A 17007-nucleotide genomic window follows, 5' to 3' on the forward strand; every position below is an offset into this window, starting at 1 on the left:
TCTCAGATCTCTTCAGCTCATCATAATTTCCAATTCCTGCTGTTCCATCATACTTTAATCTCATCTGCAGGATAGCTGTGCCTTTCTTCACCAAAAGTTTATATTCCGTACAAAGAGCTGACTATCTCTAACTGGAACAGGGAACTGTTTGGACTTAAAATAATTTACACATAAAACCATTTATAAAAGTGTGAACCATAAATTAACAATGTATTTTGTATGTTTCAGCAATGAAACAAAATAGTTGTGTTCAGAGTGAGGTTTTGAAAAGAGACGTTGATCAACCAGTGACTGTTGGGACCACCTGGTCTTTAGCGTAATTACATGTTAGGTCTCATTAGCCATTGCTACCAACATAAAGTTTATATTCCGTACAAATAGCTGACTATCTCTAACTGGAACAGAGAATAATAACATGGACATACTTTTGCACAACAGCTTTAATACCATTAGTTTGTACTTTTAAAAAATAATGGGTATATGCAGATTCTGGTGAGTATATTTCCTGAACACTCTTGCTGATGTCAGTAAGAGATGATTACACAATTATTTGTAAGATAAAACGTACTAAGACAAAACATCTTAACTTCCTGAATGTAATTTACAGGAAATGTTTTTTTGCAATTAAAAAGTACTGGAGAAATTGTGTTTCTAACTAACTGATGTAAAATATCTTACTGGTTTCAGTACATAAAGGGCAGAGTGGATAAAACTTCCTTAGAGTTCAAACTGATAATAAAAAAGCTTTGGAATGTGCTTTGACACTGGAAGCAAAAACCATATCCAAGTGCCATCCAGCACTTACAGCTGGTGCTGTCATTTTTTTCTAGCTCTGTTTTTCTCCTAATAATGTGTTGAGTTTCTGCATCTTTTTAGTGCTCTATCTACCCTTTTGTTGTGTTTTCTCAGAGTAAGTTCTGGTTTTCTTATCAAATTTCACACCCCACAAGCCCCGAGCTAAAACCAAAGCAAAGGCATTCCTGGAAGGCCTTTCTGGTGCAGTAGATCCTGTCAGCATGAAGTGGAGAGGTAGAACCTTGCTCATGCTTCTGTTGGTCCTTGCACAGTTTAGGTAAATTATTAAACCTGTTTGGACTTAAAATAATTTACACATAAAACCATTTATAAAAGTGTGAACTGTAAATTAACAATGTATTTTGTATGTTTCAGCAATGAAACAAAATAGTTGTGTTCAGAGTGAGGTTTTGAAAAGAGACGTTGATCAACCAGTGACTGTTGGGACCACCTGGTCTTTAGCGTAATTACATGTTAGGTCTCATTAGCCATTGCTACCAACATAAAGCAGAAATGTTTTACAGAAATAGGCTGTTTAAGGGGAGCAATTACACTGGACAGCCGTCCTTCTGAAAGGAACAGAGACATTTGGCTTTGGGCCAGCACATCTGGATAAGGAGACACTTCCAGCTGTGCAGTTGTGTGTATGAGATTTTTACAGAGGTTCTTCCCGGGCGCTGCAGTGACGGCTGTGGAAGTGGAAGTGGAAGTGCCAGCACCAGTGTCAGTAGCAGCGTCACCGTTCCGTGCTCCCTGTCTCGGGAAGATGATGTTATAGGCTCCTTGCTTTTTCCAGTCTTCGTTTGTCTTCTGATGTCTTCCAAAATATCAGCAGTGATAATGGCTTGAGGGTGTGGATATACATGAGCAGAAGCTGAAAAGGATGCACAGTTGAATCTTTGTTCTGCAGCATCTAGTTGTCCACATTCTTCATCTGCTTTTTCTTTTTGAAGATCCTTTTCTACATATACTCCTTTAATAATATTTTTTTTCATATTGGACTACTTTTCTTTCTAATAAAAATGCATTATTAAGTGCTCTCATATGCCTGAATACTATTTTTTGGTTGAGTTAATCTGTTTGTAGAAGTACCTTTTCTGATCATAGTCTCTGAAAATAACTCATATGGCAGAGCTAGGGTAAATCTCTTTTCTAAATAGTGTATATTGAGGCCTGAACATTTTTGAAACTTCTTGCAATAATTTTACTGGACTTTTTAATTTACTTGTTACTAAATGTTTATATTTAATTAAGTAAATGCCATTTTTATTTACATATGCTGAACCTCTGCTTAACACCTCGGTTGACTATTACATTTCTGTATTTGACAAGATGAAAATGAAATTGGTGGACTTAACAACATGCTGCAACATACTTTTCTTCTTTATCATCTGAGTGTATGTGTTTTCTATCAGATGTTCTTGCTATAGAAACAAGCCATTGAATCACTACATTTAAAAAAAAATTCTTTCATTGCATACCTACAGCAGCTCATTGATGGCACGGTTAAGTGACTCACCATTTCAAAGTGTAGCTAACAATTTAAAATATCAAACTACTTATTTAGACTTTTTTTCTTAATTAAAGTTGTATTTGAAAGGTTATGTGGCTATCCAATAATATTGTAAGTTAAACTTAATTGCTTTAGTTTTCTCCATTACCAGGCACATCACTGGACTTATAACAGTCCACTGTGAGTTGCAAACTACTAGTTTCAATCTTATTTGCACAGCCTGGCAGTATGACTCTTACTGAGTTTGATTTGAGGTTTGTGTGCATGTCCATTCTACTCAGGAGGTTTTATTCTGATCATCCTATCTGAGAGATGCCATAAGGAAAGAAGTACTGAGAGCAAATAAAAGGATTTTTGAATGCAGGGGTGCTTGGAGACATTCATTATAAAGAGGAGTTGAATAAGAAGGTCAGGACACTCATTCTGAGTAATGAGCAAGCGAGTTAAAATACACTTTTTCATAATGTAACAACAAAGAATTGTTGATTTAAAGGGCAAGCAATTTTATATCAATAAGATGAAATAAATTTTTTTACATAACAAGTTATTAACCTGTGTCACTCATTGACTGGGAGAAAGAAAGGATAGAGACCAAACAATTAGTAGTTATCTAAGTACCTAATCCTTTTCTAATTATTAATATTTTTATTCAGAAATAGGAGCTATGTTGTGCTTTTTTGTGTTGTGTGTTTTTTTTTTTTCCTCATGCTTTATATGTAAATTTAGCACTACCTGATGAAAATACTATTATGTAGACTAGTTCATTTCTATGTTTTACTGTTCTGCTGTTAAGTGCAAGGTGATAATTTTGGCAGACCAACTTCCTGATCTTGTCTAACTTTTTAAAATCCCATTTCTACATTAGCATAATACTTTTTGAAGTTGCAATAGTGGTGCTTATTACTATATTTACTGAGTCTTTCTTGCAATACTGAATTTTTAACCTGGGTAGAAGTTTACTTGTCCTTGTCTCCTTCATGCTGCTAATTCTCTTAGACTTATTTTTTTCTCCTGTAAGAAAACAAATCAAAGATAGAAGTTTAATACACTGGTGAGGGGTCTGGAGCACAGGTCTGATGAGGGGCGGCTGAGGGAGCTGGGGCTGTTCAGCCTGGAGAAAAGGAGGCTGAGGGGAGACCTTATCGCTGTCTACAACTACCTGAAAGGAGGTTGTAGCAAGGAGGGTGTTGGTCTCTTCTCCCAAGCAATAGGACAAGAGGAAATGGCCTCAAGTTGCACCAGGGGAGATTTAGATTGGATATTAGGAAAAAATTCTACATGGAGGGGGTTGTGAAGCACTAAAACAAGTTACCCAGGCAAATTGTGGAGTCACCATCCCTGGAGGTGTTCAAAAGGTGTTTAGATGAGGTTCTTAGTGGCATGGTTTAGTGCTATGGTTGGACTTGATCTTGAGGGTCTCTTCCAACTGAAATGATTCTCTGACTCTATGACTGCTGTTACAGACCTGTGACCATTTTAATTTCATCTTTCTTTGAGTTCCAGACCTTGGTCTTGCTATGGAGAATGGTCTGCCTGCTGATTTCATAGGCATTACCTCCATGTTGACAGTTCATTATTCACCACAAACAGCAGAGCCTGGCAGGTGGCTCAGAGGCTTTGCAGCCCGTGTCACACGGGAACTCCACGTGCGGCTGCACCGGCCCCTCAGCGATGTGCCGTGCGTACATGTCGCCCGTGCTGGCAGAGGCAGACGGCTCCTTCTGCGTGAGGTGGACTTGTCCTTCTGAACACTGGTGATTGTGTGCAAACACACCCTGAGAACCTGATAGAGGGGTGGCTGAAATGTGAGGAGAGTAATGGAAGAGAGCAGGAGACAGTGGGTGGAAGATGTAGCTACATCCAGCACTCTGACAAGTGCTAGATGTCTCCTAGACATGTATTTGATATTGTAAGGGCTGACTTTTCCAAGAGACGCATAAGGCAATATTCAAAGCATAGCCATTGGCCATGGGCTGTAACAGAAAGGGCACAGGTTGTGTGCTTAGTCCAGTGTCCAGTTTGTCCACAACTATTATAGTGTTTGGTAGTGGAGGTTTGTTCCTTGCTGGGGACTGTTGCTGAGCTTTGTTATTCCCTCATCACACTGTGCTTGTACCACTGCAGTGTCGCTCCTGGTAAACATCTGCAGACAGCTCTCACCTCACACAACATCCAGCTTTTGTTGGCTCAGTCATTTAAAAAAACGTTTGTTTTTCCTAGCTCTAGTTGCTCCTTATCCCACAATATACTGACTCTTAAAAAATATTGTCTTCTCTTCAGCTGTTAACATTGAGACCCTGTTCCAATGGAATAGGTTTGGCCTGTTCACTCCCTTTGTTCAGTGTCTGTTGCTCAAATTCAGCTACACACCTGGTGGCAGCGTTTTTCCATTTCCTCCTGCTGGGTTATGGAACAGACATCATCCCTCAGGAGTTCAAAAATGTTTTTTAGAACTGCATTTTATTTATTTATGTATTTAATTTAAAACATTTATCTTTCAAAACCAGACTTGTCTGCTTTGTTTTGTTCAATTGGGTGCTAATCGCTGTATAGTGGTTAGTACATTTGGAGAGAACAACTGTGTACTTTGCATGTTTAATTGGCCTGAAGTAAAAATTCGTATTCCTTGATGGGAACAAACAATTCCCCTCTCATTCTGTAAATACACTCTATCTTTGTTCATTTCAGACTGTAAATTATATTGTTTGTGTAGCAGTCATCACAGGATTCAGGGATAGGGACTGAGCCTCTTCTCCAGTTTCAGTTGTAACACTTAATAGAATGTATAATACCTGAAATACTTCAATATATTTTTAAACCTGTGTTGTGCTTATATAGATAGAGATATTTATCTGATGGTAATTATTAAAGAACAATTATTATAATACTAGAATCAACATTTCTACTAATAATATAGCTTAGTACGTGTAATATTTAATATTATTTAAGAAGTCATTAATTCAGAAACTTGAGAGGTTTAAGTAAGCTATGTAAGGCTGCCTGGACAGTTTCAGACTTTGTTATTAGGAAAGAAAGTAATTACTCCACTCTTGTGCTATGCTGAATGGCACATAGGTGTTACTGGATATCATGTCACATAGAAATGCAGGTCTATATTGTGTAAACAAAATATCAACAGATAAAATGAGAGTTTTAAGTACAGTCTTCCAGTTAGATTGGTATCCACGCTCCTTTAAATCCTTCAGAAATGTCTGATACTTGTGCGAGTCATGGCTTTCCCTGCAAAGGTTCTTTCCCAGTGTGCCATGTTTGTTCAAGTGTAGAGGAATTCTGCTCTTTATTAAACTCGTATGAATTTGTCCATTACAAATGTTAAATGCATCACCCTGTAATTCCCAGAATCAGCCTTTCGCATATTTTTAAAGGTTTATGTTTTACTTGCCACCCTCCATTACTTTTGTACTGAGACCTGTTTAAGTGATAGAATGCATGCTGAAGGATGTGGACATTATGTATTGGAATTCTTTTGGGGACCTCTAGTGAAAAATCATCTCTTTATGGCAGCTTGCTTGAAACTCCTTTTACTGATATTTCAATTTAAAGATGATTCCTAAAGTTTATTCTGTTTTTAAAAGAAAATTAGGATTGAGTAGGAAAATACTATATTTAGAATTAAAGACAATAAGTTGTTGTTCAAATGTCATCTTCTGATACTGTTGTAATCATTTGATCATCATTTCTGCTAGAAAGCTTTCTGCTTCTGATGTATTTAGAAATAGCTTTACTATTTGTTGTTAGTAAGATCTTCCTCAAAATCAACTTGCGCCTTGCCTTTTTATGTTAGTACAGTTACCTTTCTATATTTGTTATGTTTTTCATTCAGTTCTATTTAGACAGGATTGTGACTTCTGAAAGATGTCTTTGCCTCTGATAACATCTTTAATCTTCTGAATGATCGTGCCTGGTGTATTTGATCCATTGGATTCATCTTGCTTCATAGAACACATTCACTTTTAGTCTCTCACATGACTTCACATTAGTCTTCATCCTGCCCGTAATTATTTTGTCCTTTTATCTATCTGCTGCTTTTAATTTCTTTAATTTTTTTATTTTTATTTTTTTTTTTAACTTTGTGTTCTAAAGCTAAATATTACTATGATTTTTTGGCCTTTTCTTTTTCTCTGGAATATTAAATCTAAATATGTTATGATCAAACTCATATGCATCGTTGTTTCAGGACTCTGGACTTTGCAATTAGGAAAAATAACCCCACACCTCACAAACCCCACAAAAACCAGCCAATTGTCTACCTGTTGTGGTTGTTGTTTGTTTGTTTGTTTTTGTTTTTTCATGAAGAAAGAAATGACCAGTGCCCTAGCAGCCTACATTGGTTACCTCTGCTATATCCAGAATACTCCATTGCATTTATATCCCATTTAAAAGTATAATGTACATCCTTCTGCTTTTCCCTTATGTTGTATTCCTTCTCCACCCTGTTGTTTTCTTTGCTAATGTAATGCTGATCATTTGTTGTTGTTCTGCTTTCAAATTAATAGTGCTTGTAGTGCTGTAGTGTTAACTAGGTCTCACACCTGTTTGAACAGCGTAGCAATGACATGAAAACAGTGTCCCCCCAGTTGTCTGTGTCTGTAGCCAAGTTTGACCCTTAGCACGTGGCAAGTGTGGGGTGCAAGTACGTGGCTGTGGTCTCCGGTGCAATGAATCGCCTTTTCTCCCCCTCCCAGCAGAGAGAAAATGCCTTATCTTGGGAAAATGTAGCAGGTGAGGCAGGTATCTAGCTGATGCTGGAAATAAGTAGTGTTGTATGTATATTCTCTGAAAATACCATTATTGTTATTGGAACCAGACCAGTGTTGGACATCTTGGTTTGCTTTGCAAAATGAGATTTGCCTTTGATGAGACAGGAGAGAAGTTTGGCTTATCTAGGCAGGTTTTTGGTCTGTAACTTATGTTTCTGTAACTTCTCTGGGAAAAAACATAGTTAAGTCATTGAAGCTAGCATACTTGAGTATCTACAACATTTTCAGACTTTATTAGGGTTTCTGGGACAAGCTTTCATTAGGCAAGGATGGCAGATGTAAAGCAAACATCAGTTGTTTGGTGGAAAATAGCTTCAAATTGAGATTAATAAAGTTGTTTATAAGATTTGACAAAGGCTGTCCTAATATCACCAGATTTAGTGATGTCCCCATTATTAGCTCTGATTTGATCAACCGACTGACCTAAACATCTTTGTAGTGTAATCAAGAAGGTGTCAGGCTTTTTCTTTTTTCTTTCTTTATTTCATAAATACTTATTTTGCTGGTGAAGAATTTCTGCATTTTATTTTTATATGTGTTTCTCTCCATATATATTTGTAAGTCTGAGAACACCCCTGTGAAGTGGAAATGCACAATTGTCCCTGTTTTGGAGGGAGCTGAGCTGACCTCGCTCTTGACAGGACGTCCATCATCTGAACAGACGTCTGTCGGCTGAAAAGGCAGCAACTTCCATTCCAAGCAAGAAGGTGGTTGGTGGCGGCAGGTGAAGGTGTGGGGAGACTGAGGGCTGGGTGCACAAAGGGAGGCATACGGAACAGCACCCAGCGCTCCCGTACTTCAGTTCGGGCAGCTGGCAGCAGTTGTGTGAACTGCAGTTGCATGTCCTGAGAAATGGAGTTTGCAGTAGCTGAGGTGCAGCAAAGTATTTAAGCAGTTTTTTGGGAAATGGATGGATTCATTCTGCTCCCTGGTATTTTTTTTCTGAAGGACTGGAATCTGTGGGAGTGCTTATATCACTGAGCTACACGCTAATGCTCCGGTTTCATATGTGCTGACTTAATGAGTCCTCCCTGTCTGTTTTTCACTCCTGCTGTATTCTAGGCCTTTTCCTTCTCTCTGCTTCATGGGTAGAGAAGTTATAGGAGATAGAGTCTGTAACCTTCCTGAGCTGCACTGAAGTTAAATGAGTGAATGATATTCCCCTGGGATATTTCTACTAAAGGGTATTTTTTTTTCTGCATTAAATTTGTGGCCCCTTTTAATGAACTCAAGAGTGTTAAGGATTGATGGATCTGACCTAAGTCAACCAGGGATAAAACTTAGGGCTAAGGATACTTGGTCCAGGCAATATGGAATTGGTGTTAAACAATCCATCTCTGGCAAAATGGGAGCAGTTTTAAGCATACTCGGAAGCATAACTTGATATGGCTCTAGAATTCCACTGATAACAACTTCGATGCTCCTAAGATCTTAGGTGCTGAAGGGTAGATGAGGAGTTTAGGGATTATGCTTTTCTGTCCAGACTAAGATGACCTCACTTGTAGGTAATTCCTTGAGGTAGGTGTTTGCTTTTGGTCTTACAGTTCTGAAGATACCTAATATAATAAGGGTTTACACTATCTGGCAAGATGTTTCAATTGTACAAAGAAACTGAGAGGTATCCTCTGTGCTCCTATGAGTGATAGTGATTTTACTGTCCATTCACCTGTCCCTGGCTGACAGATTGAACTGCAGGCGGACACTTGGCAGCTTGCTGCTTGGCTTCTGATAAGGAAAAATCAACATTGCCACTAGTTTTCATATTAAGCTTCTATCTATGTCTAATGGTAAGGACCACTTTGTGAACTTCTTTCCTTCTGATATCCAGCATTTAATGTTTTTACAGCTGTTCTGTTTTTCCTCTTTGTAAACTAATCTGAGAACTGTCAGTCATAGCTAATAGGGGTGAAGGTGAGAATAGGAGCATAATGCAGACTGGACAGGCACTTTTTTTTCAGTAGCATCCCTATGTAAATTGTGACACGGATCTTGTGGTACCTCTTCAGTAGTGATCTACCTTTCAAGTTTGAAATGAAAGTTTAAAAAACTCAAACCAGATGATGAGTTGTGGGTTCTGTCTTCTATTAGTTTGGATCCTGTTTCATGGTGCTTTGTGAATGCCAGTATTGCGGAAAAAAAAATACATGTTCAGAATATGGGTAGAGATAGTAAAAGGAAAATGACACTGTTTATATTTAGGTTTCTATTGGTCTTTATTCAGTTTAAATAAAAGGTGTATGTCAGGCAAAAGATTTGGTTGACTGATCGCACTATTTCTAGATCACGTAGCTCCTGTTTAGAGGTTTTGAACTCTTACAGCAGTTATAATAAGCATATTAAAGAAAAAAGAAAATAAATAGTCACCTTTTCTGTGTCATAAGAAGGTCTCCATGCTTTGTCAGGTAATAGTAATTGTGAAATAGCTGGTAAGATGTGCATTTAGCTCTGTCTCATTAAAGAGAATGGGTTAGAACTTGTTTACAACAATAATAATAGTAAGCAAACTGGGGTTTTTTTGCAAATAATAAAAGATTTCTTGCTGATATCTGCTGATTACAAGGAAAGCAAAGGCAATGTGCAGTCTTGCAAAGGTCTACATCCATTGTAAATAAGCAGTTGTATTATATTCTGTATAAAGGACACAGGAAGTCTGCTTAAGGACTGTTTTGTGTCTTTAACAACATTAAATATTAAAATATGGAGTAGAAAATTGCTGAAAAACTTCTCACTGATAATACAAAAGATGTTAATCTGAAAATACATTTAAAAGAAATTAATTTCTGTTTAGTTTTAAATGAGGGGCAAAATGGACAACCTTATATATTTATTTTAGTATTTGACAAAACTGATTATTTCGCTCAACCATGTTTAAAGGCTACATTTATATCATTAAGAAAAATAAGAGTTATGGCAGGATGTTCTTCTATTGTATTTTGTCCAGAGCTAGAGCAATTTTTGGAGAATGAATGCTTTAAACTTGTTTCACTTGCCCATTTCCCTCTGTAATCTTACCAATTTATGAGATCTTTTGAAAATGACTTTTTTGCAGTTTTTCTATGTGTAGAAAATTGGTGTAATAAATTGCATGTGCAGGACTAAGAGTAGCATTTTGGCCTCTAGAATTCTCATTACTTTGTATAATCTACAGGGTGGAAATCACAGCTCAGAATGTGATTAGCTGGCTCATAAACTCATTTTTTCACTGCTGTCAACCAAGCATCCTGACTTTTTTCTACAGAGTTGCCTCCTCATCTCTCTTCAGCCTTCGCCAATGAATGAGTTTGTCCCCAGGTGCAACACTTAGCATTTGTTTGAGATTCCTGTCAGCCTGTTTTTTCAGTTTGCTGAGGTCCCTCTCAATGGCAACCCTGCCCTCCAGTCTGTCAGCCGGATCCCCATCCTGTCTATTTAGAGTCTCAGCAAACTTGCCAAGAGCACATTCTGTTCCATTGTCGAGGGTGTTGAAGTCAAGTTATGTAGATCCTGCTCTCAGCCCCTGAGGGACGGCATCTGTAACAACATGGTAGTTAACCCATGAGGAACGCCACTTAGACTGGGAAGTATTAACAACTTCTCTTTGAGCCTGGTAATACAGATGATTTCCCACCCATCTTGCAGGCTACACATCCCTCCAATCAGGCAAAGACAATACTGTGAGACTGCATTGAAAACCTTGCAAACACTAAGGTAAACAGCATTCCCAGTACTTTCCTTGTGCACTGAACCAGTCATCTCACTGCAGGTGGCAGATTTATCAGGAATTATTTGCCTTTTGCAAATCGTGCTGGCTGTTCCCAGTCACCTTGCTGCTGTTGTGCTTGGAAGGGGCTTCCATAAGGACTTGTTCTGTAATTTTTCTGGAGACTGAGGTGAAGGTGGTCATCTTGTTGTTCACCAGGTGTTTCTTCTTTGTTTTTTTGAAGGTGACCGTATACATTTACTTTTTTCCAGGGACATCTGTCGATCACCACTACTTTTCAGATGTGATAGGGAGCGACCTCTTGTGCAGCTTAAACAATACGTGCATCTCATCTAGATCCATAAACTAGTATGTTTCCCATTTGCTTAGGTGGTCTTTAAGTTGGTTCTGCTTTCCTGCAGGTAGTACAACTGTCCTCCAAACTCTGCTGCTGGGCACTGGGGCTTGAGAAGCCTGAGGGTAGATCTTGCTGGTAAAGACTGGCAAAGTATTGAGTGTCTTAGCCTCTTTAGTCTTTCATGTCCTTTGTCACTAGGCCTTTCCTCTTTCAGCTGTGGACCTGTGTTGTCCTTGCTTGTAGAAGGATATCCAATATGCTCACAGAATCCCTTCTCTTTGTTCTTTGTGTCTCTTAGTACCTTCAGCTTCAGCTGTGGTTTTCCTAATTCTATCCCTGCATGCCTGGAAAGTGCTTCTGTGTTCCTCCTGGGTAACTTTTCTCAGGTTCCACTTGCTGTTAAAAGTCATTTTATTTCTGTTAGATGTTCCCCATTTTGCCAAATAGCAGATCAAATGGACCCTTCTCATCCTCTGTGAAAGTTGTTCTTGTAGACCAGCCAGTTCTTGTGGGCACCTTTGTCTTTCATGACCATTTCCCATTTCCCCTGAGATCCAGCCGAGCAGATCCCTGAATAAACTGAAGTCCATTTTCCTTCAGTCCAGGTTTTTTCTTTGTTCTGTTACTTGCTTTCTTCCTTTCCCTGGGAATCTTAAGCTTCAGTGTCTCATGGTTGCTGCAGCCAAGGCAGCTGCTCACTTCTATGGCCATTGGTTTGTTCAGCATTTGTGTCAATACTTGTCCTCCATGTACTCGAGTCTGGATTGCTTGTGCCCTACTGTGTTGCTGTTCCAGCAGATGAACTGCTGGTTCTGTTCCACCATGAGGACCAAGGGTTAGTGTGTGACAGCTTCCCTTGTTGCCCTCTCCTCTTACCTCACATCTCCAGCACCTCAAGAGCTTGGTTTAGTCAGGTTTCAAATATATCTTCCTCATGATTCCAAATTTCTCTTGGTATGTAGAAACAGTACCTAAGTACCGTTGTTGTTTATGTGTGACTGAATGTATGTGCCATCCAAAGGCAAATGATTTATTTGGCATATATCATGTAAATGTTTGGTCTTGTTTCCATATATTTCAACACACAAACAGATGATGTAAACATTGTCATTTCTGCCTCAGTCTATAATTTAATTTGACCTAAATAATTGATATACATCTACTCATCTGTTTCTTCTTCACTATAGAGAGATATATTTATGTTGAGCTGTTTTTATCTCCTATTCTGCATATCCTAGAAACAAGATGAAAAAATTTTTAGTGTTGTATTGTGATAAAAGTGATCTGTGACTAATAGTAGGTGCAGTGCAGGAAAGAAAAGTCTGATCTAATTGAATATGTTGAAAAGCAATAGCTAATGTTTTGGCTAGTTTGTTAGCTAAGTTTTGAAAAGAAAAAAAATCCACAAAAAACCCCTGATTCCCCCAGTTCACAAAAAGGCCAGATGTGGTAATATCTGGCAGCTTTTCAGATGGTTTTCAGGAATACACTGTTATAATGGTGGTGGTGTATATTAATTCAATGTTATCTATTTAAGTCTTCAGGAATATTGCATTTCTTCTGGGGATGAAGCTTTAGGAGAAGGAACCAGGAATACAAACTTAGTTCATTTTGGAAAGGTTTTATTAACACTGCACTTAACTACCTGAAAAAAATTTTAAAATTGTGTTCTGTTTGAATGTGGAAAAGTATACCTTGTGTAAGGTAATACTGTCTGCGTTCAATTACAACGAACACACACACACTGTAAAGAAGCTCTTATTTAATCTTCAGGATTAAAAACATTTATTCAGTGTGGATTAGGTGTTTCTTTTGGTTTTGTGTGTATCATCTGTTTTAAAATACATTTTAAAACCTGGCACAGGCTTCAAGCCGTCAAGAAGATGAACAAGTGGTCCTTGTCAGAACAGATGGAAGTGGAAGGGCATGGCCTGTGACCGCACCAACTGAACCGCAGGAGCCTAAGGGGGGACGGAGAAAGCGGCAAACGGTAACTTTTACAAATGATTACGGTGTAATTCTGAAATGATTTTGTAGTTTTACTTTTATGATGCCATAATGAATCTGAGCATCTTATCAGAATGTCAATAGGTAGTTAAAAAGTCTCTTTTGGAAGATGATTGTAATTAGGTGTTTGAGTACATATTTATTAAGCATATATTAAGTTTATATTCAGACTGTGTTTCCCTAGGGATCACTTTAGAGCTTATTTAAATGCACGTTCAAGGAAAAGTTTTTCCAATTATCACAGTCTCTTAGCCAAGTAGTTTATAGTACATAAAGTTATATAAATAATGCAGATTAGTAGAGGTGAATATTTCCGAAATAAGAAATATTTTACTGGGATACTCAGGCCTTGGGAGCTAATTTTCATTTTATTTTCTCCTGGTCAAAAATACTGCTGCTCCTGATAATAAATACTATGACCTAATCTTTGTGAAAAAGTGCTTTGGGGGACAGTAAAAAGCTCATAGTGTTTTATTCTTAGGGTGTTTGCTTGCAACAGTAAATAAACTAATATTTCTATCATCTTGGGAAAAGAGGAGATGACAATACCTCATATTTCTAGCAAGTATGTTCTTTATTAGTAGGACGGCTCAGTTTGTAACACTGCTATGGAGGAGTGAAAGGCACAAGAATGTGAGGAATTGGTTGTCATCTTGCTGTTGTTTCCATTTTGGAAAACGCTGTCTCTGTTTTATGTTGATGACTGTTCCCTATGCTCCTTCAGGATTTAGTTTAGTCCTGCCCTAAAGGGCAAACTCTGTTCTCTTGTACTCTCTGTCTAAGATGGCAGCATTTCCCAGCAGAGGTATCACATTTATACATATTTTTAGTAGTGTCTGTGACTTGACAATTGAAAAGCTGCTGTAAATAATAAAGTTTACTTTTTGGAATATTCCATGTTTCTGAGCTGGTTAACTGTTTCAGTGAATTACTGTACATCTTTCCTGAGTGGTAATGATGTAGCTGTGATAGCTTAAGGGTATAAAGGATATAGCGATTATGGGTAGAGGCTGTATTTTTATTTAGACCTCCTGATGCAAATGAAGAAAGGGAAAGCTGGTTTTTTTTCCTAAGGTCAAATGAAGCAGCAAGCCCAATTGTTTTAGATGTAGTTAGTTTGATTTCTGATTCTTTAAACATTTTGAAATTACTAGGATCTGATTTTTGTAGTTGATCTTTCTCACTAGGTTAATATTTTCAATATGTTTATTTCCAGGTCCCTACTCATGTAGATAAAGAAAGAGTAAGGTATTTTCAGGATGATGATAGTATGGACCTGAAGGATTTGGTCAAAAATGAGAAGATGAGAACAGCAGAGGATCAAAACTCACTCTTCATGCGTATGGCATCAAAGGTAAGGTGTCATGTGCATGGCTTTTAAATTGAGAATGTTGTTATTAGGAATATCAGGGAGGACAGGAGGCCTCAGTGCTCCATGTATGTTACTTTTGGTTGAGAATTCTGATTGTCATGAATAATAATAAAGCCTGTAGTAAGATGGTCCTGGTAGATGTTACTGAAGTGATGAAAACTCGAATGCATGGAGAAATGGGGTACATTCAGTTCCTTCATATAAGTGATTGTGCTGTTCCTCTGCCTGTAGAATTTGATGCTTCTGAGGTGAACACTTTTAGAGTGTGTTTGTTGTACATTAATAGGTTACTTATGCCCAACAAAGCAGGTTTTCCCCGAATTAGTAACAAATACAAGCAGCATTTTCTTAGTGTTTAGAATGTCTTTTCCATTTAGAAGTTACAAGTGTCAATGAGATATGAAGCAGACTACCTGAAATACCATCAGGATGTCCTGGATGATGAGATAATTCATGCTCGCAGGCCACACAGATTAATACATGATTGGTTCCATGAATGGTTCCATGGTTAAAGGAGTGGCCAGCTCACAGATACTGCAGAGCAAATGGAATTATTAATTTCTGTCATCCAAACTGAATATTAAAGGATACTTTCTGTGCTTGATATGGAAGTGTTTGACAGAGGTGATTTCCAATAACTATGACATCCACGCTTCATATTTTACCAGATTACTGCTCCAGTATTTTGCGCACTGCTGAGCAGGTTTTGAAAAAGCTTGCTGGCATGGAATTGCTATTATCACAGCCAAACTTGATTTTTTCCATTTATCTAGAAGGCAGACAAGATCCTGGAGAGCAGGTTTTGCTTGGTGGTTGTGGTATTATTGTATTGTATTAATTTATTTTTATAATTTTTATTTTTATAATTTTTATTATTATTTCATTTTATATTTTTTTCTCAAATCTCCTTCTTCACGTTATACTTGCAAGATCAGAAAAGCTGTGATAGTGCCCAGTAGAAAATATTTAACCTAATGCTGTAAAGCATCTGACAGGAAGTTCTTCTGGAGAGATTATCAGAACTGTAGAAAGTAGTGTGGCTTATACATCTTCTCCTTCAGCTGCTTCTGGTAGAAGTTCTCATTTTCTTCCACTGGCATACTAAAAAAATGGGTGCCCTTGGGGTCCAGATAAATAAATGTGTCTTGTTGCCAGTATTTGATTTCCTTCTTTACCTTCCTTTCTAAAAAAACCACAAACACATCATATTTTTCTACAAAACCTGTGTAACAGTGCAAACTATTAACTATAATTAACTAGCGTATGTGTCCTGCAAATATTTACAAGTAAATGAAAATGTAGGGACACAATAAAACTCTGTACTGTCTACATCATATGATAATATGCATAACGAAGACAAATGGTTGCCATTTTCTCAAGGACCTTCCATTCCAAGTGGAATGGAATTTTTAAAAAAATCTTTAACTCAAATCTGGGCATTGAACAAGGGTTTGTAAATCAATATTAACATGTCTTTCTGAAATTGTTATTAATGTACCCAATTTGTCTGATTTTAGTCTGATGTTTCATGTGTTTTCTTCCACTGAGCAGTTTACAGGATTGCTTTCTTTGCTCTGATTCTTTCCAGATATGTGAAAATAATACCAGACAAATTTGAATTTCCTGATTTTGGTAATAGCAAATGTTTGCAGTGCCCCTATGGAGTGGGGAGTGCTCTCAAAGAGAGAAATATTTTTCGCTTGGATTTTTTCAAACTCGAATGAAAGGCCATTTTGACTTTCTGAGAAATATGTGCATTTATACAGTAATGTACTTGGCTTGCCGTGAAATTACTAAACTTTGTGAGAAATATAATTTGTGTATTCATACATTTATTGATTTCAAGTTTTTTCAGTTCGAGATGGAAATAACGTTTGACTCTTTGAGCAGATTCAGTTGTCCTTGGTTTAGTTTTGGGGTTTTTAACATTATATTAATTAATTATTAATGCAAGGAAGAGTAGCAAACTCGAAGGGAGATCAAAGGTTTCTCTATTATTTAGTTTTACAAGCCTTCAAAGGGAAAATTCTGCTATTTTTCCTTTATATTTCTTTTTGTTCTTTTCTTTTTATCTATTCAGTTTTGAAATGCTGTGTGTTTTCCAAGTTCTTAATGACTGAGACACTTAAAGCAAGAACAGCGATACAAGAGATTCACTCAGCCCAGTATTCTGTATCCAGCAGTGACTGCTTAGGAAAAAGAGTGTAAGAACAGGTGACATTTCCAATGATGCAGCCTTTATGTATTTTCCTGGCCTTTAGCTATTTGGGAGCTTTTATGGTACCTCCTTGTTGTGATTTAACCCATCAGGCAGCCAAATGCCACACAGCCACTCACTCAAACCCGCCTCAGGGGGATGGGAGAGAGAATTAAAAAAAAAAGAGAAACTCTTGAGTTAAGATAAAGACAGTTTAATGGGACAGAAAGGGAAAATAACAACAACAACCACCATAATAATACTGCTGCTACTACTAATAATAATACTAGTAATAAAATACTCAT

The 17007-nt window shown here is 37.5% G+C and overlaps 1 protein-coding gene across 2 annotated transcripts in view; it reads left to right on the plus strand.

The window, feature by feature from the left end:
* Positions 1–17007, plus strand: part of CWF19L2 (CWF19 like cell cycle control factor 2) — a 68960-nt gene that overhangs the window by 30111 nt on the left and 21842 nt on the right. For both annotated transcript variants that reach the window (XM_080342140.1, XM_080342141.1), the window contains exons 11-12: positions 12991–13116; positions 14350–14487. In XM_080342140.1, the coding sequence (XP_080198266.1) occupies positions 12991–13116; positions 14350–14487 (264 nt within the window). The remainder of the gene's footprint in view (positions 1–12990; positions 13117–14349; positions 14488–17007) is intronic.

This window comes from Nesoenas mayeri (assembly GCF_963082525.1).
Source record: "Nesoenas mayeri genome assembly, chromosome: 1".
NCBI lineage: Eukaryota > Metazoa > Chordata > Aves > Columbiformes > Columbidae > Nesoenas > Nesoenas mayeri.